General features: G+C 38.6%; 1 protein-coding gene across 2 annotated transcripts in view; it reads left to right on the top strand.

Annotated features, from left to right (window-relative positions):
• The window catches only part of DIAPH2 (diaphanous related formin 2), a 167,078-nt gene that overhangs the window by 79,664 nt on the left and 64,105 nt on the right, over positions 1 to 23,309 (top strand). For both annotated transcript variants that reach the window (XM_054289531.1, XM_054289532.1), the window contains 2 exons: positions 4,740 to 4,863; positions 21,252 to 21,417. In XM_054289531.1, the coding sequence (XP_054145506.1) occupies positions 4,740 to 4,863; positions 21,252 to 21,417 (290 nt within the window). The remainder of the gene's footprint in view (positions 1 to 4,739; positions 4,864 to 21,251; positions 21,418 to 23,309) is intronic.

Below are 23,309 nucleotides of genomic sequence, written 5' to 3' on the forward strand. Positions count from 1 at the left end.
TTCTGTCAGGGAGCAGTTCTGTTCCGCATGGTGGGTTGGTTGTTAAACCCCAGGACTCGGTGTCAGAAAGCTTTCCCAGTTTTTGGAAGGGGAGGGTGGCAGCTCCTCTAGCTGGGTGAGGTGGGAGCTGCTCTTCCCCTTTGAGCCTGAGGTGTTTAACATTTATTGTCCTAACAGACAGAAACGTGCTTGCTATGAATGGAGTAATCAATGCTTGTGTAATTCCTGCAGATTATGAACCTGCTCACCCATTTCCCTCCAAACTGCTTCTCACTCCTTTGTGAAAGGCTCCTTCCATCTGCCCTCGGGCACTAAGAAATAAATAGTCATTAGTATGCTTGCAATGTAGTTATGGTGCAAATGCTGTCTAGACTTAAAAATCCAGCAGTTAATTTGCTTGGTGCAGACCTGCTTTTGCTTACTGAAGTAATTGATGTTGGCTTTCCCTTCAGAGTGTTTTCCAGCTGTGGACATGGCCGTCCCAGCTCTGCATCACCATCAGAGACCATTGAAATGTCTCATGCAAGAGGCACTGCACCTAATCAAAATATATCATTTCACCTCTTGTTGTGGGGAGGACTCTCAGTCTGATGCAATCTTATTTTAGAAGGGATTAGTGTGACCTTTGCTCCTGTTGCTGTATTAATGTAAATACAAAATGCTTAGCTTGGCTGCAGGGAGCAGCTCGTGCTCCCCATCAACGTGGGATTAACTGCTGGGAGCATTTTCTGGGACTCAACTGCTCCAGCAGACACTCACTAAGCCTTCCTTAGCGTGCAGACTGTGCACTGCTTCCTCCAAAATCAGTGGATAGGATTGGTTTGAGGGGTTTTTTCAGAGGAGCAATTAATATAAGGAAAATAATAAGGTGAAGGAAATTATTGCCTTCCATGTCAGAATAATATTGTGCCATCTCTGATTTTCTACTATAATTAAATAATAATATGCAAAATAATCTCTTAATCAGTCTAAGGTTTAATGATGCATGATTAAGGGAGTTGCATTGAGTGTTTGTGCAGGGACAATATGGATGGATCTGAGTGTTTGTATTGCTCTGCCCCTGACAGGAATCATTGGACAATGCATTATCACACATTGCCTGTTCCTGTTTGCTCTGTGTGTTACAGTGACTCTGCAGGGAGTTGAAACACAGGTTTAACTTTTCTATTGGCTTTTTTCTTTGTCTCGTAAATCCTTTTATCTCCAGGGTTTGAGGTGCACACATTCAAGGTGCTGCATTTCTTTCCACCTTCGAGCTGCAGGTGCTGTCTGCAAGCCGACCTTTTATTAGGGCCAAGCTGAGAGCCAGACTGACACAATTTGGCAAAACTGAGAAATTTTGCTGCTTTTTTCCCTCTCTTTGGCCATGAAGATTGTTCCATAAATGGATTTTGGGGTTGATGTGGGTTTTTAGACAGGCTGTTTGGGGAGAACGCTGTAGTTCCTTCAGGCTGTTTTGCCCCCATCTGCATGTATTCAGACTTTAAAAATTCCACCTTTGACTTCTTTCTGAACCTGCTGTCCAAGAATCCACATATTCCTTCCTGAACTAATTTCTCCTCTGTCCTCACTGTTCCCTGTGTCAGCAAATTAGTCTGACCTTGGAATTCTCCCACTTTCCCAATTCTTGGATTTCTTTCCACCATGGGTGGGAGTCCTCACTGTCCTGTGAGGGTGGGTGAGGTGGTTTTTACTGCTGATTTCTTTTCATTTGGAAATGAAAACAACCAACTTTTTATTCTTGCTAATACAAGGAAATCAGTGGCCAGGCATCCTTTAGGTTGCTTCCCTTTTTTGGGGTCTGCTCTTCCTTGAGTGTTTGGGGGTTACACACAGAGTATTTTTTCTGGTGGGTTTTGCTTCTGGGTTTTTTTCCTTCATGTTTTCCTCATTTTCTATATTTGCCTCCTGTTCCTACCTTGACATCAGTTATTTATGTGTTGGATTTAGTTGGTTGCTCCCTCTTGCTGCAGCATGAAGTGGAATCATGTTGGAATGGCTGCTCAGAGAGGCTTTGTCAGTAAGAGCCCTTGCTGCTGAAGGCCAAATGCTGCCTCTCATGCCCATTTTTGAGACCAGTTCTGTGAAATGCCCGATTTTCCTGTGGAGTGGTGGGCACATGGAAGGTGAACAAGCCTCTGTGTTTGAGGAGAGCAGGGGAATTCTGTTCAGGGTGTGCAGCTTGAAATGGTTTCAAGGAAATGGCTTTGTGCTGCAAGTGGAATTTATGCTCTCGTAAATTAAAACCTTGCAAGAGTTTGAGGGAATTTACATGAATTTCCCTGAAAGTAGAAGGTATTCATGTTGATTCCTTTGCACATTACTGAAGTAGTAAATCTCTAATAAAAGGGTTTATGGGAGGAAATGCAGATATTTTATTATAGTCTATATATATGTATGTTCCCTGTTCTGTCATCTTTTGAAATTTGTCTTGCAGAACAACAACTGCATAAATTACTTGAACAGAAACTTGTACATTTGCCTGGGCATGGGGGGGATAAAGTGAACAGAATTGCATATTCCACAACATTTTTTAGTTAATTGAGTGTGTGCTTATAATTAGTTAATTATGGGAAGCACAGCTTTAGGCTGCAGCCTCCTTGCTTGGATGGAGTTCTCCCTGCTTTCAAAGCCAGCGTGTTCCTGATCTGGGCCTTTCTGAACTTCGTTTTATACAAGTGAAAACACTTTCCATCCGTCTTAATCACAAAGTTCAACAGTTATTTGTCATTTCTTGCTGAATTTCTTGGCACTTTTGAATTCCAGGCAAAAATAAACTTTTACTCTTGCTACGTGGTCGTGCATTTAAATATTTTCAAATTGCTGCAAGCAGTTAAACTCTGTTATGTTGCCTATTTTCTTACCAGATGCTATTCCATGAACAGAATGACCATTTGCATCCTCCTCATTTATTTTTCACTTCCTGCATTTTCCTCCTGTGCTGTTTGTCCCCCTCTGCAACTCCACCACAGCCCATGAAAATATTACAGTAATTCAAGTTCTTCAGGTCAAGCAAAAATGGGTGCTTTGATCATAATATCTAATGATTAAACTAATGCAAGCAGAACCTTAAAGCTTTGATAATTTGTGTTATTCAGAGTGTTTTAGTGGTTGATTTCAAGGTTAACTCTCCAATGTGAATTTAAAAGCTACAAGGATTCTGTGGTCAATATATATTCCCACCCCAGATGAATTAAGCTTTAAAAACTTCCACTATAATTCTAGGATTACATGATTAGTAGTTCCTTTGGTACCCAGTATAAAATGGATAAAATTGAAAATAAAATCAAGATAATGGCTGCTCTAAAGCCAGCTCTGTTGGTGCCATATATATTTGAACACGCTGGTGAACTCAGTGTTACAGCTGATGGGAGTCCTCGCTTGGAAAGAATAGAAAATTGATTTTCCTCTAGGAACAGCTCCCTTATTTACCAGATTTTTATTTCCTATGTGCTGTTTTTCAGGCCATCATGACTCAATTTCCTTCTGCTCTTTAATCTCATGTAGCCACAGCATTTTTTTTTTTCAATAGGAAGAAAATAAAAAAATTAACAGTTCTTTAGAAAATACTTAGTGGAACTTTTGGGCAAGCTGCTTTCCAGCAAACGATAATAAAAATTCCTTAAAAAAAAAAAGGGAGTAATTTGATTTTCTTGGCTGCACCGGGCCAAAGGGGTCTTGGGATTCTCTGCTTTTCCCTAAGGGCACTGAGGTTTGAGCTGTGCAAGAGGAGCCAAAGAATGGGAGGGGAGAGAGCCTTGGGTTGCAAAGGAGCTTTGGTTGGAGAGCAAGAGCTTGGCCAGTTGTTCCTTGGGATCAAAACCAGCCTGACAAATGGGCCTCATGGCTTCTGATCCATTTCAATATTTCAATATTTCAATATTTCCGGTTCAGGGTGTTCTAATTCCCCAGCTGGAGCAGGGATGTCTCTGCTGAGGCTCCGTCACTTTTATCCAGCTCTGGGGTTCCTGTGTCAGGTGGGGCTGCTTCACCCCACGGTGCTGCTGCCATTTCTTGCTCACGGGATGCATCAATCAGGGGCTGTTTAATCCAAATTGGCAGCACAGAGCTTTTCATTAGAATGGCTTCTCACACAGCAAGCAGGAGTTCTTTACAGTCCCCTCTTTTTTTTTTTTTTTTTTTTTAATTAGTGTGCTGTACTCTGAGTCCTTTCCTTCCTTTTGATTATCAGCAGCTTTTATTATTCAGACCTACCTTTGCTATTAACACAGCTCTGGGCTCCAGAAATCAGAGTAACTTCAATATAAGAAAAAATATTTAATTTTTTTCCCTCATGTCTATTCTTTAAATCATTCCTGTAACAGAAATGTGCCTTAATAAGATCATTCATTTAACCAAGTACATGCATTAAGGAGATGAAATCTCTTTGAACTCTAGTTAGTTTTTAATCTTTGAATTAGATTTAAAAGAATATTAGAAATAATAATATTAGAAATATTGGAAATTTTACCATAAATTTAAATAGAAATGGAATAATTTGAACTAATGGTAGAATTAAGTGGTGACATTTCAATGTTAAATATGATGATCTGGTATATTACAGTAGATATTTTCCATTTATTTTTACGAAGGGAAGGATTTTTTTACGAGCTGTAATTCAGAAAAATATGAATCTATTTAATGGAACCATTCTCTTTCAGATTATTTATGCTGCCATTGTTTTTTCCTCTCCTGATACCCTTTCTGGAGTCACTTTATAAACTCTTTTTTGCCCTTAGTTTCAGCCCAGACTCTGAAGAGCAACCTGGATTCCATGAACCAGCAGATCCAGCGCCTGGAGAAGGACATTGAGAACTTCCCCAAGAGCCAGGACGAGCACGACAAGTTTGTGGAGAAGATGAGCATATCCTTTGGCACTGGTGATCTGAGCAGTCCCATCCTCTGCTGGGGGATTTGCAGCGCTCCAAAATAGGTTTAAAGTCTCTTTTCGTGCATTTCTTCCAGAAAAGCATCGGTGGGTGTGGCGAATGTAAGCAAGAAGAGGACTGAAAGCATCAAAAATCAGATTTTCCAGGGGTGCCCAGACAGCTTTCCTGAAGGAAGTGGTTACACTGAGCAGCCATAAACTCAGTATGGGGATGTTTTTTTCTGTCTGAAAAGAGTTATTTATTCAATTTTAGAAAAACACCAGCAGTAAAGTTGGTGTATTTATTATTTTAGCTCCAGATGTGGTGTTTTCTGAAGGGCAGAGTATTAATTTTGTTAATAGTTTTAAGTTACATTTTTAACATTTAGAGGAATATTTACATTTGTTTTCACGCTGAAGTGTTATGTCCCTTAATTTCTGTAGAGAATAGAGACTATGGATTCTTTAAGTTAAATCTGGAGGGGACTCTAATATAATGTCTGTCTAGCTTGTTTTTGTATATCCACCTTTGATTTTGTTCAAAACTTTAAAGTAACAAGTCTGCTGAAGGTACAAGAAGCTCACAAAAATGCAGGAAAGACTGAGAAAAAAACCCTTAAAAAAATCCCAGGTTTTTATTGTGCTCAAATCCCAGCTCTGTGTGGAAATGTTGGGAGCATTTGGGGTGTGGTGCCAAGTCCAGGGCATTTTGTGCGTTTCCAGAAGCTCAGATATTCCTGTGAGGTCTCTCCTTTCTTGCTGCAGCAGAACTGGTGGGTTTGGGGTTCTCAGAGGAGAGGAAAAGGAGAACATTGATGTTTAGATCCATTCACAGCTGCCCAGCACGTTTGGTAGGTGGCTGCAATGAAGATTTCTCCCCTCTTTGCACAAGTTTTTTGCAGGATTTACCATCTGAATGGAGTCAGTGACAGAAATTTCACAAGCAGGTATTTAACATCTCCTCTGGATGGATTTATTTTAAGTTTCTGACAAGGCTGCTGGAAAGCAGCTTAAGGGAGACAACTCCTGACTAAGTGGAAAATTGTTTCTGATTCCTTCCATCTTCCCCTGCCCCTTGTCCTGTGTGCCAGGTTCAGAGACTCGCTGCTGGTCATCACTTTTATCAGTTCTGCTGTTAAACAAAGCTCATTATTATTTCCTGAGCTTCACTCACATCAGAAAATCTTTCAATATTGCCCTGTAATTGTTCTGTGCCTTGTCACCCCATCAGAGGCTGAATTCTGTCACCTTGGCCCCACTTTGGTTCTTAAACCAAACCAATTTATGAAATGCACCTTTACCACTGTTTTTTTTCCTGTTAAATTTGACAGCTCTGCTTTCCAGGTTACAGAAATGATTGCTCAGTTGTATTTTTGTTTTGCTGCCTGTGTGTTTACTTAGAGCCATGATTAGCATCACTCAGATGGTTTGGTGAGGAAAAAGAGCCAAGAAGATAATATTGAACATTGTTCTCTCTGCAGCTTCTCACCTCAATTTCTCAGAGAAGGAAAATTTGTCTTGTCTTTACATTTTTGCATTGTCTGACTTTGCAGAAATGTAAAAAAAAAAAACCAAAACCAAAACTAATGTTTCATTGTGTTGGCAGAAATGGGAGGAGCTTCTGGAATGTTTAAAAGTGAATTATCCCAGGGTCCTGGGCAGCCTGGCTGGTTGGTTACAGGTGGATTTCTCCAGGTTGGTTCCTCCCTGTTTTATCAGCACTGGGAGCAGAGATAAGGCTGGAGCCAGGGGCTGCCTCCCCCCGGGCATTTGTGTGTTTCCATAATGAACAGATGACCTGATAAGTTCTGTGCTTTTATTTCAAAAGTCATCTCCCCTTGGATCAAGGGATCCACTTTGTTTCGGCTTATCTCTGAATATGATTAAGGCTTTCCACACTCCCATGTTTTTTATTAGATTGAAGAATCATTTTGGACGGTGTAAAAGTGACACCCCAGTCTGCAGTGAGTGTTTCTTTGATTTCCTCAGCTGCCTGGAGATGTGTTGGTGATGGCACATCCTGAGATGGCAAAGTTACAGAATTTCAGGCTGAACATCTCTCTGAGTGTTTGGGGAAATCTGAAATGTCTCAGTGGAGTTTTGGGATGCAGCAATTAGAATATTCAAGGCAGAGTTTCTCATTCCTGTCATAAACAAAGTGATTTACCAGGAGTTGTGCATGAGACTTTCTTCAGAGGATGTGAGAGGGATAGATCCTGCTTGGAGATTCATGTAGGAGGCCAGTGACAAGAAAAATACCATTCACAATATGAATTTGTAATAATTAAATTAATAGTCAAAATACAGAATCAAATTCTGTCAAACAATTTAGGTCATTTCAGTTTTTCTAACTTATTTTAACAAATAAGCATTTGGTGCTGTGAGTGACAAGAAGATGAATAGAAATTCTACCTGCATTTTCATTTTCGATTTTTTTCTTGCTGGGTTTCTAAGCAAGATAATTTTTATCTTCACTTAATCAGATTTTCATTTAGCACATGCAGTTATTAATCTCAATGCAGTGTGGCTGAAGAAAATAAAGGGATTCAAATAGTCCTTCTGCGAATTTCTTGCTATATTAAATAACTTAGGTGTGATTCCTGAAACAACTTTTCCACGATCTGATCCGTGACTGGAATTGTGCTTTACCTGAAGATCCATTTGTAAATAATTCAGCTTTAAATGGGAGAGGTTCCTTTTATAATTAGCCCTGCTGCACGCAGCACTGGGGAGTCTGATTCCACAGTTTAGAAAAGTAATTACAGACTGTGCCAAGCCTGCCTTTCACTCCTGGTTTTATTTCAGTGTTTGTGCCTCTGAGTGAAGATTTTTCCAAAGTGCAGAACTCTGAATTTTGTATTTGTGTGCTGTGTGTGCAGAGATTTCAGTGATGTTAAAACACGGGCGTCTGGTGGGGGATTGAGAAAAGTATTCACATTCATGGAGTTCAAATGGAAATGTTATTAACTAAGATTAAAAACAACTGAATTGAAAAGCAATTTCAGAGGGAGCAAATGGAAAGTTGCACTGAGTTAACATTAATATTGATTTAGAACTATAAATACATGAATAATAAATATCACTTCTTTCTCATTTCCAACAAACTAAACACAAACTAAAGTTTTTTCCTCTAGAAAATAATTAATTCCTGTAGAAATATATATATTATATATAGTGCCTGCTGTAGACAGGAGCTTTGAATGTTGTTCCAAGGACACATATTTGGTCACTGGGTTCATGGTTTTTGTTATCCTGCTCCCTGCACAGGAATAACTTTGGCTCTGTGTGTTTTATAAAATACCTGGCATGAATTTATTCCTTTTATCCCTCCAGTGTGTCCTGCATGAGCCTTAAGTGGAGACCTTGTGTGGCTTTTCTGCTTTCCAGCTGATCATTTACCCCCATCAGGGACATTAATGTGCCTCAAGTTATTGAGATCTTTTGCCTCCCAGAGCAATCAGTGCTGCCACGTGGCTTTTCTGACTGATTGCATACATGTGAGGAATTCAAAGCTTTTTTTTTTTTTTTTTAAAGAGTTGCGAAATTAAGGGAATGATGAATGAAAGAGCAAAAATTACTGCAGATAAAAAAAATTCAAAGCGCTGTGCATTCATCTTATCACTAAATGGAACAGCAGCAATTTGTGAACTAATTTTAATTTCCAGTAAGGAACACCATTCATTAGGAGAGAATCCTTTATACGGAATAAAAGAGCTGCCTTGCTGACAGGCGTGGATCCTCTCCTGATGTGCATTTCTGCTCCCAGAGCTGTCTGACAGCCACTGCAGCCCCACAATGAAACCCGAGGGCTTCGTTTCCCCTCTGGGTGCTCTTCAGTTGTGCAGAAATGATCTGGGGACAAGTCTGGGGCCTTTGATGCACTGGGGATGTTCACATTAAAATCAGCTGATAATTCTCCTGTGGGAGCTGTTGTTGTTTGCGTTTAAGTATGAGGAATTATTTCTTAAAAAATAAACTTGGGATTAATTTAACTTTCTATTAGCTTCATACAGAAAATAACTATTCTCTTCTAAATTAAAATACTAAGTGGAAGACAAAGGCTTTGCAATGCCTGTTGAAGGCACAGCACAGGGAAGTAATGATTTATTTACTCTTGAATCTTCACTTTTCTGAGTTTTATGTTTGAATGGAAAACGTTTTAAGCAATAATTGCAAGCCTTATAATGCTGTACATCTGCTTGGCGATTAATTTTAGCACATAAATTGTTCAAGTTTCAAGGAAGTTTTTGAAGCAGAGCCTGTATTTAAGTGCCAGGAATGCCTTTTTTTTTTGTGTTTTTTTTTTTTTTTTTTGTTTTTTTTTGTTTTTACCCTGCTGCAGACTCATATCAATTTGAATTTATTGGCAATAAGGTAATCAAATGTTCTTCTTGTGCCACCTATTCTGTATGGTTTTATGCAAATTGGTTAACACAGCATGGTAGAAAATATCACATGTGTTGTGTATGTTAAATTTTGCATCTAGGATGCTCTTTTCTAAGGTTTTGTAGCTCTAAGACAGCAAAATGTGTGATTTGAGTATTAGATTTGAGATCCCAGTGATTTGCTTGGCTGTTTGACAGCCCCAGTCTGCGTGGCCCAGATTTGCATTATTCTGTATTGCCCCAAATGCAAGTAAAGCATCCCTAAAATGCACTTTGGAGAAGGGAATTGACAGTGTCTCATCTTCTGAGAGGTTACATTTAAAAACCTTTTATCTCCGAGCACTCGCCTGGTGTTGAAATGGGGCTGCCAAAGCAGCCCAGGCGCCCTTGATGGAGCTGCTGGGTGAGAAATGATCCAGGGCCCTCATCAGAAAATCCCCCTGCTGGAAGCACTCTGATAGCAGATAGCAAGAATTAGTTTGTACAAATAATCTGCTTTTCCTTTTCCAAACTAGAGGCTTTTTTGGGAAATTCAGGGCATTGGTGAATAAGCCGAGTTTTCCTTCTCTGGTTTTTTTTGCATTGCTAATTGTTTAAGCTCGTGGCATCTCAGCAGTTTGAATCCTATTGGAGAACTGACCCAGCCAAGTTAAAAATCAGATTACAAGCAATTTGGGCTATATTTAGTTACTTATATTCAATTGGCATTATTAAGCTTTAGGGGAATAAAACCACCAATATTTGATGTTGTTGAGCTCAAATGTACTTTAGTTGTTTACTCGGTCTGTGGGGACTGTGTCTCCCCAGCACACAAAATGATCTGTGTGTGCAGAGCTGCCTTTTTATAGGTAAAAGTTTAAAAATAAGATAGTTAGTGTGTCAGAAATATGGCCAGGACCTCTTGCAGTTAGAGGGAACAACACCAGATCACATTCTGAGATGTCAGCCCTGAGCAGCCCAGCAACACTCACACAAACAATCCCAGGAGCTGAAATTTGTTTATTGGTTTATTTATGTGGAGAGCCTGGTGTTCACTGACAGTTCTGATAGAACTGTTGTCATTCAATTTGATTTCCACTGAGAAATGTCCTCTGTGGCATTTATTAATCCTTTCCTTTACCTGATTTTTCACCCTGGAATAAAAAAAAATTAAATAATGCCCCCACTAAAAGAGCTTTGAAATATTTGCATGTCTGGTGTCACGTTTGGTGTGACTGGATGTTTGTCATGGAAATCAATGGATATAATTGAGTTAAAGGGAGGTTAAATGTTCTGATTCTGCTGCAGATAAATATTCCAGACCTGCAGCTCATTGCCCCTTGTGTTTGCTGGGATGTGCAGCAGGTGAGTGCTCTGAGTCTTTGGACAAAGTTATATATATGTATAAATACAGTGCTGAAAAAAGGCAAATTACTTTGCTGTTCTAATAGAATGGTTCTCCTTTTCTGGTCATGGCTGAAACCAGTTGTGTTTGATTTGTTATTTAATTCGCTAAATGGCAATGTTGCTAATTATTGTCCCAAATAATCATCTTTCTAAATTAGTGGGGGAAAAAAATCAATCCATTTGTCATGATCCCATTACAAACCTAATTCCAGAATTGCTGTGCAGGTTTTTACGCTGGCCATTGGAAGGGAAATGCTTTTCCTTCATTCCCTCCTGTGCTTTGAGCATGCATGGTTACTAAGCTGTAACCCTGCTAGAATTAGATATTTCCCAATTAAAGATGAGTTTAACCTTGTGGAAAAACAACTTTAATCTCCTTCTGCTTGGTCAAGCTCAGTTTCCCTGCTGAGAGGCAGGAGAGCATGAGCATTTCTGTGCTGGGAGGTGGCTGAGGAATTCGGGTTTTTTAGCATTTTTCTGCCCTCTGCTTTGTTTATCCTGAGTGGATTGTAAGGGGGATGTGGGAAATGCTGGTGGGAAGGACTGGCAGCCTGGGTCCTGAAAAATCTGGAACTTTGAAAAGCCAGGCTGGAATCCCTATGGGGTGTGAGGAGTGGCAGGTTTATCTTGAACCAGAGCACCACAGCATCATCTCCAGCCTTTGCTTTACAGCCTCTTTTTCTCAGCTTTACCGAGCCATGGTGAGGTTCTGGGGTGGATGTGGTGATTCTGTGTGTGTGTGTGAGGGTTTAATCACTCCAAGTGTGAAATTTTCCATGAGGTGTACTGGAATTCTCTATTTGCCTCTGTGGTGCACTAAGCATCCAAAGAATTGTTATTCTGTTTTTATTGCAGACCATCAAGCAGCAGCCGTGCTGTTGAGGTGTTTCATGTGAATTGTTTAATTTGATGTAGTCTGCATGTTGCTCGGTAAAGTGGAATTTGAAAAAACTTTAAATTGGTCAGGTCTCCTCTGGCAAGATTCCAGATGTTTGTTTTTATCATAATATGAGTTTTTTTACAGTACTCTGCTTGGTACCTGGCTTTGTTCTCTTTATTATATCTATGTATTTTAATATCTTTATGCTCATTGTTGGGAAAAGAATTCTACCCAGGCCTGCATAATTGATCATGAGATATTCCATTCTTTTATGAACAAAACATGGTGTAAGCCAAGAGGGAGCCATTAGCAAGTCAGTGTTTCAGTGCTTGACCAGTAATGTGAAAATTGTTGATTTGCTTTGAGACAAGCTCAGCTCAGACTCCAGGCTGCCTTAGGGGTGTGAGCACAGCAAGAGGAGAGGTAACAAAATGTTCAGCAAGATAAGGGAGCACTCAGGGTCTTCAGGGGCTGGTGGGAAATCCATTTTTATCTGCCTGCTTCAGAGAGAGGATATAACAAAATTTAATACATCTGCTAAATTACCTGATAAAAAAATCAGTGAATAATCCCCATGCAAAAAAAAAAGCAAAATATGGAATGGTTGTGGATCAGGAATCATGACCTAATAGTGAGGAAAAACTTTGGAGAGGTTTTTCTCCACTCTAATGGAGAAAACCATTAATGGGCTTGTGCATCTAGGAGGATGTGGTTTATAGGAGGATAAATTGTGCACGGCCTGCTCTGTTTCATGAGGTAAAAATCCAGAAAGTGAACACAGCAGGAACTGCAGTAATAACAATATGTTCCTCATAAAGTAAAATTAATTAATTTGAATATTTCCTAAAGGGAGTGTTTTTTATTTTGTGGTGCAGGATGGCATTGTGTGTGAGCGTTGATTCCATGGCTTGGTGTTGGTGTAGGTGCAGACACTGAGGAACTCAGGGCGCTCTGAAATTGTGGGGCTGGGAGGGCAATGGAGCCTCACAGAAACACCTGTGGGCAGGCCTGGGGCAGGAAAAGCAAAAGCAGTATACACAGAGACAAAAAATATGGCAGAGAATTGGTAGTAATTCATCTTCATGAAAAATCCAATGGTTTTTATAGGAATACTGAATCTGGGAGCTAACCTGAAACCCTGTGTCTGTGTGCCCTCTGTCATGCCTGATAACAGCTTTGGTAAACTTCCCCAGATGGAGAATTTACCCAGTTCAGCTGCATTTCAGGGTCTGTGGGGACTCATTTTTGTTACCTACTGTTGCTCTTTAGAGGGGTTCTCTCTCCTTGTTTCCCCCTTGTACAGAAAGAATTAAATCTCTTGTCTTGCCAGACTCAACAGAGCTTTTTAAAGAGCTTTCCACTCCCTTTCCTATCACATAATATTTCTTTTCTTTATTTTTTTTTTCCCTCTTTGATCCATCTTAAAGCAAAGTGAAAATGCTCACCGTGTTCCAGGTGATAACTATAGGATTATTTAGGTATAATCTTTGCTTGGATTGAATTTGAAAAGCACCTAATAATGTGTCATGTTTTACTGCACAATGTTCATTTCTCTTACAACTATTTGATGTCAGGGAAAAAAAAAAAGACAAATCCCTTTGGAAAATGATGCTTTCTATTTTTACTGGCCTGGTCTAAGGCAGAGTTTTCATAAAGTTAATAGTTTAAAATACAAGAACTTTGGAGCATTATAAATGAAAATTGTGTTATGCAAAGCACGATATCAATTTTCTTTGACAGTTTATTTCTACCTTCAGGTTTTCATTGCTTTTTACAAAGGAAATCCCTAATATGAGCAGACACAGGATTGCATTGACTCTTTCATATTGGGTGCAGTAAGAATTCAGTGAACAGAAGTGCACAGATGTCTGTGCATTCCATGGCAGTGGGAATGAGGAGAAAATTGATAAATGTCACAAAGGGGAGGCAGAATCATGTGCAAGAGGTGGAGCTGTGGGACAGTCAAGAACTTGCAGTCGCTTCTTTTTCTAATTTTTATTTCCTGAAAAACATACATTCTGTGAATTGTATAGAATGGACTTTTGTACTTTTCATTACACACTTCAGATCAGAGATCCCTGTTGGGTTTTTGGTTCAATCCCCACTGTAATGGAGCTCTGTTCTGTTCTGCACCCCGAGACAGCCCCCAAATTGTGCTGCAGAGCTGAGAGGGATCCAGGGAGCACTGGGGACAGGGGAGGAGGAGAGAATAAGAAGGAACATTATACAGGGGAAAAAAATCCTGTAAAAATTCCACAGAATAAAATTCCATGAGCAGAACTCCTCTTCTGTGCATGCACCAGGGATTTAATGGCTCCTCGACTGTGAATCATTGCCTGGGGGAAACTGGGCTTTCATCCTTAAATTTATATTAAACCAAGTTGTCCAGATCACGGAAAGATATTTTTGTAAAGGACTGTGCTTTATTAGAGTGATAATCCATTAGAAATCCATTCTCTAATTATTGTATGCTTATTTTAAAATCAGAAATTGAAGGGGAAGTGCACTCTGTAAATGCCTGGAGCTGCAGCTTTTAGATACCAAAATCAAAGTGCCCTGAGATTCTGCTTTAGCAAAACTCTTGCTGTTGATGGAGCTGCTTTTTGCCCTCTGCAGTTCTGTTTTCCAAACAGAAACATTTTCTTTTAAAAGCTGAAGTGCTTTGGAGGAGGAGGATGTCACTGAGCAGCAAGAGCTGCCTGTGAGCAAAGGAAATCTGGATTTCAGGTCCCCAGTGCCTGTGAGTCTGCTCTGGGTTTCCCTGTGGCCAGAAGAGTTCTTTAGGGGATTTTTCAAGTGCCTGTTGGGATTTTGAGGGATCCCTTCGCTGTCCTGACTTTTCCTTGGGTTAACCCCAGTCACTGGGGCCAAGGCTGTTTGTGCTGAGCTTCTCGGAAATCATTGCCCAGTACGTTATTTTTAATAATTGCCCAAAAATGTGGGACCATGTCTGGAGAGGAAAGATGAGTGGAGGGATATACCCCACCTTACTCAAATCATATCTGATGTGTGGTTTTATGTAGGCACCTGCAAAATAAATTTATTTTAGCGTAGTCTGTAACTTTCATTTTCTCCTATTCTTGAGTTTGTGAACATTTCATTGCAACAGTTGTTTGTGCTAAACAATTCTCAATTTGCCTTTTTTTCCCCTCAGGTGACATAAAATTCCTTTTCCTCCTTGGTTTGGAACATCTGGGCTCTTGAAACATTATACAATCAGCAGTTTTTCAGGTTTCTCAAAACAAGAAATTGAGGATTTCTGCCGTGGCAGCCTTAAAGAAAACCTAAAAATACAGGGGGGAATTTCTCTTTTCCTTCCCCAACCTTTACCAGAAACTTTGTCTGGCTGAAGCAACCATCAGATCTGATTGAAGCTTGTGAGAAGCAGCTGCAGTGACAGCTCAGACATTAATTAAAGGCAGCTGGAGTGAGGGAAAGCTGCCTGATCAAAGAGAGGGAACGTGGCTGCAGCTTCCCTGAAAGATTCAGGGCACACCGAGCTGGAATTATTGTTTAGGGCACCTGATTGTGGGATCCAGAGCTAATAGAATATTTCTAGGAGTGGCCACCAGGCTTTTGCTGAAATACCTAAAAAGTGATTTTTAACCTTGTTAGAGCGTGTCAACAATTTTGTGATTTGAAACAGTCACAACCAATTTGAATATAATATGCAAAACATATTTTACAAGAGCATTTCGTTTGTACAAGCTGCATTTGTGTTGTTCCCTTCTTGTTTTTATTCATCTAAAGAGATTTTTATCTAATTGTTCTCCAGGGAAGGGATGCTACAAATCCATTACTCTGGCAACATTTTCTGTCTGATACATACTTGACTATCATGTTCTGTGTTCCTTCTAATTAATGCAGCAGTAGTGATTAATTGTTTTGCCACCACAAAATGAAAAAGATATTGGAGTTTGGAAAAAAGCTGCAAATAGCACTCTTCATACTGTTTGAAATTAGTTAAAAGCCAGAATATCACAACTGAGAATTAAGAATTAGGTGTTTTTTGGTGTCAGGCAGTATGAAGGCTAATCCAAAGTTCTGGTGATGGCATCAGTGGAGATAGAGTTGCTTTTGCCAGGGTGAAAGGTTTGGTTGGTTCCAGTGGTTGTAGAGCTTTTAAAAACTCTTTAAAATGGGACTGTGGAATTTGGGGATTGTTTCTCTGTTATAATAATGGGAAAAAACATTCTGAGTTCAGCAATTTTTCTTTTTCACAAGTGGTTCAGGTTCATTTAGATTAATGCCTGGATCTAATTTTGGAGTGCCTTTTTTATTTTTAATATAGAAAAGGTCTTGCCTTCTCTCTAGCCTGTGGCTGTAGAAATTTTGCCTTTTGTGTTCTCTTTGGAGAGCCAAGTGCTTTTATTTATTTTTAAAGTTTTCTTTTTGCTACCACAGGAAATTCCTAATTTACCACCTATATCTTGGAGCCAACTTTCCCAGTATAAAACAGTTCAATTTCTAAGTTCTGTGGGGCTTTGCTCCTTGGACTGAATATTTTCAAAGTAGGCCCTTGTTTATCAGTTTTTGCCCAGGGACTTCCTCTGGGTTTAGAGAATTGAGCAGTGATCTTTGTGTCCTCATCAACAGAAGTACAAATAAAAAAGTAATATTGAAATGATGTTGACAAAAGCTTTCTCCTGTGCATAGCAATGTGGTGGAATCAATGGAAGTTCTTTTCATTACAGAGAAGTTTGAATGCAGCAAAGTTAGGCACTGAATTGATTGCTTAGAGCTGGGGGGAAGTAAACACTGACAGATTTTTTAGTGTTTACCAAGATGAAAGTTTTATGGCCATTTAGGCACAAGTCAGAAATTTCATATTAATTAATGTGAATTAATTGTTATCTGAGATTTTGGGAGAAGGAGCAGGTTGAGCCAGGGTTGTTCTTGCATGGTTGTGACCTTTCTGTGCTTCATTCCCACAAACACAAAACCCGCTGACATCCTGGCTTTTTCCAATGAATGCAGTCGTTACATAATTCTGATAGTTAATGATCATTTCAGGTACTAATGGAGTAAAGGGGGGGCAGAGCCCTCCTTGCTGAGAATCCCCTGCTCCTCTGTGCTTTGCTTTGCTTTGTTTGGGTTTTTCCTGAGCTGTTCTGTCAAACCCTGAATGATGAGACAATTTGCTTTGTAATGAGAAAGAAATTCTCACACTGAGCTTTTTATGGAATTTTATTGGGGAATCTTTCAGCTTTTCAGAAGCACGTGATTCTGTGTGCACACACGAAGTTGGGCTCCTGCTATGGCTCTTGGCTTCTGATTTGGGTAAAGTGTATTGCAATGGAGATTTCTGCAGGTTTTTTGTTTTGTTTTGTTTTTGCAAAGGCTTCCAACAGGAGGAAAAGATTAGGGATATAATTGTGATTCATAATTATCTGTGCATGCTCCAGAAGTCTTGGCTGCTGTGCAGTCACAGAGATGCATTATGGATGGAGTGAGTGATGAAATTGTTAGCATGTGTTTACATCCTGATAGCAGGTGAAAATAGAGCTATCAGTGGGAATGACTTAGTGCTATTAAAGCTGAATTTCTGTCTTCAGTTAGCAAGTTCTGTTTGCTTTGCCACAGTTCAATTCAAAGAATGCTCTATTATGAATGAGCTGGGAGATCAGAAACCGAGAGCTCTTGTGCATCCTTCATTAAAGATGACACCGTTGACTCAAACTTTCTCCTCTAACAAATTAAAACAGATATTTAGGCCTGGTGGTTCCTCAGGCCAGAATCCTGCTCTGCAATGGCAATCTGTGATTTTTGGTTTGGTTTGGAGTGTGAAACCAAGTTTGGAGTTTTTAAATGAGCACTTGGCAAAGCTTCAATCTCTCTTCAGGAAATCTGTAGCAATGAGGGATTGCTGTTACACAAAGCTGACACACCTCAGACTCCTCACTGATTTTTTTAATGAAATTTTTTGGCACATCTGGCTCTATTATGAATGAGCTGGGAGATCAGAAACCAAGAGCTCTTGTGCATCCTTCATTAAAGATGACACCGTTGACTCAAACTTTCTCCTCTAACAAATTAAAACAGATATTTAGGCCTGGTGGTTCCTCAGGCCGGAATCCTGCTCTGCAGTGGCATGCAAGAAAATGTGGGAAAACCAAACTTCTGACTAAACTACTTTGTGCTACTTGAACAAGCACCTTTAAACTATTTAGTGAAAAAAATCTGTGATTTTTGGTTTGGTTTGGAGTGGTGAGAGTGAAACCAAGTTTGGAGTTTTGAAATGAGCACTTGGCAAAGCTTCAATCTCTCTTCAGGAAATCTGTTGGAATGAGGGATTGCTGTTACACAAAGCTGACACACCTCACATTCCTCACTGAACTTTTTCATGAAATTTTTTGGCGCGTCTGGCTGTGCTCCCCTGGATCACTCCTTTGCCTGAATCCCCACATTTCCAGGGGATGTTTTCCACTACTAATATGTTAGAAGTAGGAAGGTGAATGAAGCACAGAGTGGCAGTGACTTTGTTAATATTGCATGCTCTATGGCTGGGAACTATTGTCTTTGCAGCTCTGCCTTTTCTTCAAAATGAAGCCCAGCTGAAATCCTCAATTCTCCCTTGGCTCCCCCTGTTCATCTGTCTTGCTGCCACCCGTTTGTCTTGCAGCCCATCTGTTAAAGATATTTCTTACTTGCAGTTTGGTGCTTAATAGATAAAAAATAATAATGTTGAAATTACAGTGTCTGTTTCTAGAGTGGTGCTTTAAAATATCTCCTTTCAGCAGCACTGCTGGGGTTTTTTAGTGCTTACTGTTGTTATTTGTTATGTGAGTGCAGCACCAGTGGAGAGCTGCGAGCTCTGTCTCCAACAATAGCCGGCAAATCTGGAGTTGTCCAAGTATTTTTCTTTTTTTTAGACTTTTCAGTCATTTTTGGGTTTTTATCACATAATGTAAGATTGTTTTTAAAGGATCCACTGAATTAATCTGTACATTTATATGTATTTCTTTTTTGGTGAGCTGCTCACGACAGCAATCTGCTGACTCGAAGGCAATTCGTGTTTTTCTGAAATTTTTAGTCTGTGCTCAATAATTCAGTAATGTGCCATTATTACCTATTTAATGTATTCTTGCCATTAAACTTTCATTTCCTTTTGTGCAGTTAAATGTCACTGAAGACTGAACTGCACCAGGTTTATCTTGAGATGAGCAGCTCAACAGGCCAAGCTTGAAATTCTAATCAAGCAGCTTAAACTTGTTTTCAATAAACTGAGAATTAGGTGTTGCCGCTGCTGTGGCACTGTTTGGGCAGGTAATGTTTCAAAATCTTGGTTTTATAAATTAATATCCATCACTGAGGGAGTTTCTGTTTCTAAATGAACTTTAGGAGCTTTGCTTTTAGGCCACTGAGGCTTTGGTTGAGAGGATTGCTTGGAAAAATTGATATTTGTAAAGTTTTCAATTGTGCTTTTGAGAAAAAATTTTTAAGTGTTTATTTATTTATTTATTACTCTCTCTTAGTTAAAATGGGCAGATCCAGGTGGGATATTTGGCCCTTTTCCAGTGGAAGGTATTTTCACTCTGTTGTATTTGTGCGGCCTTTTTGTGCTCAGCAGCTCCCAAAAGCTGCAGAACCACTGAGAACAGAACCTCCACCTGCATTTCCAGGCTTTATTCTGCAAATTGCTGACTGTTTTCTGCAGGATCCCTTCTGGGTTTGGTCTAATCTTAAAAAGAAATGGGATTTTTTTAGGCTTTCTCTGTGTGTCTGTGCCCTGTGTGGTTTGCAGAGCCTGGGACGTCAGCAGTGATCAGAAATGTGACCCAGCAGGCTCAGAAATGAGGGGGGGCTGTGGGGAGGGGCTGGAGCAGAGCTGTGCCCTGTTCTCCACCAGAATTGCCACGGAAGGAGCTGCCACAGGAGCAGCCATGGGCTCTGCAGGGCCCTGCAGCTCAGGGAGCCTCTCCTGTGCTTCGTTCCTTCGTCAGCCTCAATCAAACATCAGCAGATTCAGCCTGGAGCAGGTGGGCTTTGCCCAGTCCCGTGTGACTCTGCGGCTCCAAACCGCCCCACAGAAAAAGGAGCAGACTAAAATGCACTTGCTTTGAGGCAAAGCAATGTTTCCTTTAGTAGCACCCTTGCACCCTTCCTCCAGTTCCAAAATAATTGTGTTCATATATATACATAATATAGTTTTTAATATATACATATAAAAATAGATATAATAATATGTAAACATAGATTTATATCTATATAAAATATATAATTTAATACCTATGTATTATACATTATGTTTTACATATTACATATTATATATTATATATATTATAATAGTTATAATATATAAAATATAGTTTGATATAATATTTATGTATTTTTATATAAAAATATATATAAATATATATTTATTTTATATATGAACATATAATATATATAATATATTAAATATTATATAATATATTATATAATATATATTATATTATATACATTATATATTATATATATTATAATAGTTATAATATATAAAATATAGCTTGATATAATATATATTTTTATATATTTTATATAAAATATATATAAATATATATTTTATATATGAACATATAAATATATATAATATATTAAATATTATATATTATATAATATATATTATATATATTGTATATTATATATTATAATAGTTATACTATATAAAATATAGTTTGATATAATATATATTTATATATGTTTTATATATAAATATATATAAATATATATTATATATATTTTATATATATTTATAAATATATATAAAGTATATATAATATATATAAAAATATAGTAATATATAATATAGTTTAAATATATCTATTATAATTTATATATCTATCTAGAGATATTATAAATATATATATATATTTATCTAGGGTTTTTTTCACATAGGGAGAAAAAAGCACCACGTTTTTCTATTTAAAAGCATTATATCAAACTTTTAATGATGGCTGCTGGGATGAAAGTCAATCTCAGTCTCATTTCCAGGCTTCCACACTTCCTAAGGAAAGAAAAACATGACTTGTGTTGTTCCATGGTGTTTTTCTCAGTAATAATTTCTCAAAGCTGTTTGTCAGTTTGCTGGGATGGGTGGGTGGACATTTCATTTTTGTTAGTTGGGTGAAATTACAGAGTTGAGATTGTGCTTCAGAAAGTGAACCTGATACAGGCAGCCCGAGGCGTGCTCTGTGTGCCTGGGCAGGAAGGAGCCCACAGAGAAGAATTCTGTGATAAAAGGCAAAGAAAATGAGATGTCATGCTGTGTGACTTTGTCATTGGTAGTTATGCACATTTTTATATAAAATATGTGTGTGAGGTGGGGGACATGGCTTCACTGGAGCAGTGAGACCGTAGATTCTCGCAGCAAACTGAATTTCACTGGGTGTTGTCATAGAATTCTTTTTATAAAATTGTTCATCTCTTCAAATAAAAAGGCCTACAGCATTTAAAAATTTTACAGAGCAAGTTGTATTCTGTCAGTGGCAAATCTTCACCATTGGAAAGGGATTATTTGATGGAAGTGTTGGCATGAAATTGCAGACATTAATAATATTAATTCATAAAATGCTAATTTTAATAATATTATTAATAATATTTATAAAAATGTCATATTTGTAAGCACATTTTGCAGTTGTAACCTTTGTACTGAGAGCCCTTTCCTTGTGTACTGTTTCCTTTATTTACTGGGTTTTTATTTTTATTCCTTTATTTGTGCTGCATTTGAGGCATTTTCCTTAACAAAACCTCACAGCTTTGCTGAGAGTGCCCGAGAACAATATGAAAAACTGTCCAACATGCACAACAACATGACAAAACTGTATGAAAATCTGGGAGAATATTTCACCTTTGATCCCAAAGCAATAAGCATAGAAGAATTCTTTGGTGATCTCAGCAACTTCAGAACTCTGTTCTTGGTGAGTAATACCTGCAAAATGTTATGTAACATTTTTCTTATAGGTTTTTCTCCCCAGTTTTAACTCTTTCCTTGTCTCTCTGTTTTTTCTGTTATGCTTAATTTTGTGTTTTGTTCCATGGCAGGAAACTGGGGGAACATTTCCAGAATTATTTAGATTTTGGTCATGACATATTTTTTTCTAGTGTCTAAGCCGATAACTCAACTGTGGATAAGGTTGAGCCAAATCTAATTCAACTTTGATATTTTAGCAATGTAATGAATCAGGTTTAATAGACCAGGGCAAACATTAAAAGTTCAGAGTGAAGGATTTTTGTTTTTGTATAAGGGGCAAAAAAATTACAAAAAAATAATTAAGATTTTCTGCGACATTTTTATGCTTGCAAGAAGTCTCCCCAGAGGAAAAATATGCTGAAATTCCTTTAATATGTGGGATTTACTTTGAAAAAGTAGTAAGTACTGATAAGAATTGAGGAGTACCCCAATCAGATAAGAGTGGGGTAGAGAACATCTCCAACCATTCCCTGTGTTAAATTTGTCCTGTTCCCATTCCTGACACCTCCCTGCTCCCTCCAAGGGCTCCATCAGCTTCCTTTGGAGTTTTGGTGGTTGGCTGAAGTGTGATTCCAGATATTTTATAACCATTGATGGCTCCTTTTATCCTGTTTGTCATTCTTTTATGTTCTTGCTAGAACAAGAACTGTTCAATAATTCTCCTTTCCTGTGCCTTGAGCCAGTTCAGTTTGGAGGCTCCAAAGTCCTCCAGGTGGCTGCAGTACCACAGGAATTAAACAAACATTTCCACAGGATTCCCCTTTGAACATGAGTCAAATTCAAAGCTGAGAATGAATAGAAAGGTGTATTCTCCTGGAGCCAGCTGGAAATTGAATTGAAAGTAGCAAAAAGGGTGGTTTGGTGTGGGCTTTGTTTTTTTTCCTCTATTTGTTGTGGGTTTTCTTTTTTTCCCCTCTCTGCAGTTAAAGATCTACTGGATGATAATATTTCTTTAATATTTAGAACTCTTCTGAAGAAGAAATATTTTTTTAGGTTTTAGTCCTTTATTCCATTGAAAGTGAGCACAAATTTCCATTGTCCTTGAGGACAACCTGATACAGCATCAGGCCCAAAAGGATCAGGCTCTTATCAAATAATGATTAATCCTGCCTGGAGCAAGATGCCAGTTTGTTCTTTTCCATTTTTTGTCTTTAACTTGCTGTCTCGCACTCTGTATCAAGTGACCTGTAATGTTTTCAGGCTGTCACTTTCTCAGTGTTTGTTTGTGTTGGTGGCAGAGGATTTGAAAACCTCCACCGAATGTGTCACTCCTGCATTTGTAAATGAGCATAAACTTCCTTTCCTGTGCTGTGGAAGTTGTATGAAATATTCACCTCAGCATTAGAGTGGAAAATTTCCTTTTTCCTTAAAAAGTTTTCCTTTTTTCTTAAAATTTCATTTTTTTTTTCTTTTTCATTTAAAAGCTTACTTAAATGTTTTAGGTCTTGTTTGCTCTGTGGGCTTCCTGTAATGCAGATGGACTCAAAGGTGAATTTTTTGAGCCTAAAAAAGCAAAGTTGTTTTTGAAGCAGGAAAAGGGATTTTTGGGTCCAGTTGCATGAAATGCAGAGAGGCTGTTTTGTATGGAGTGATATTTTTTATCTGGTAGACACTTTTATCAGTGGGGACTGCTTCCCTCATGTTTGTGTAAATGCAGCTCTTTGAATAAGGAATTAAATCCTAAAGTCCATTATAAATGCACTTTGAGGACAAGGGTTTATTGCAGTTCCAGGCAGTGTTTAAGCAGATGTGAGTAACTCATCAGGTGGCAGGATGAGAGATGGGTTTGGTGAAACAGCAGTGAAATAAATTGTCCTTTCGTATCAGCACTGCTATTGA

Source organism: Melozone crissalis, unplaced genomic scaffold (assembly GCF_028551555.1).
Source record: "Melozone crissalis strain CALT ecotype California unplaced genomic scaffold, PUWL_Pcris_2 ptg000068l_1, whole genome shotgun sequence".
Taxonomy (NCBI): Eukaryota; Metazoa; Chordata; class Aves; order Passeriformes; family Passerellidae; genus Melozone; species Melozone crissalis.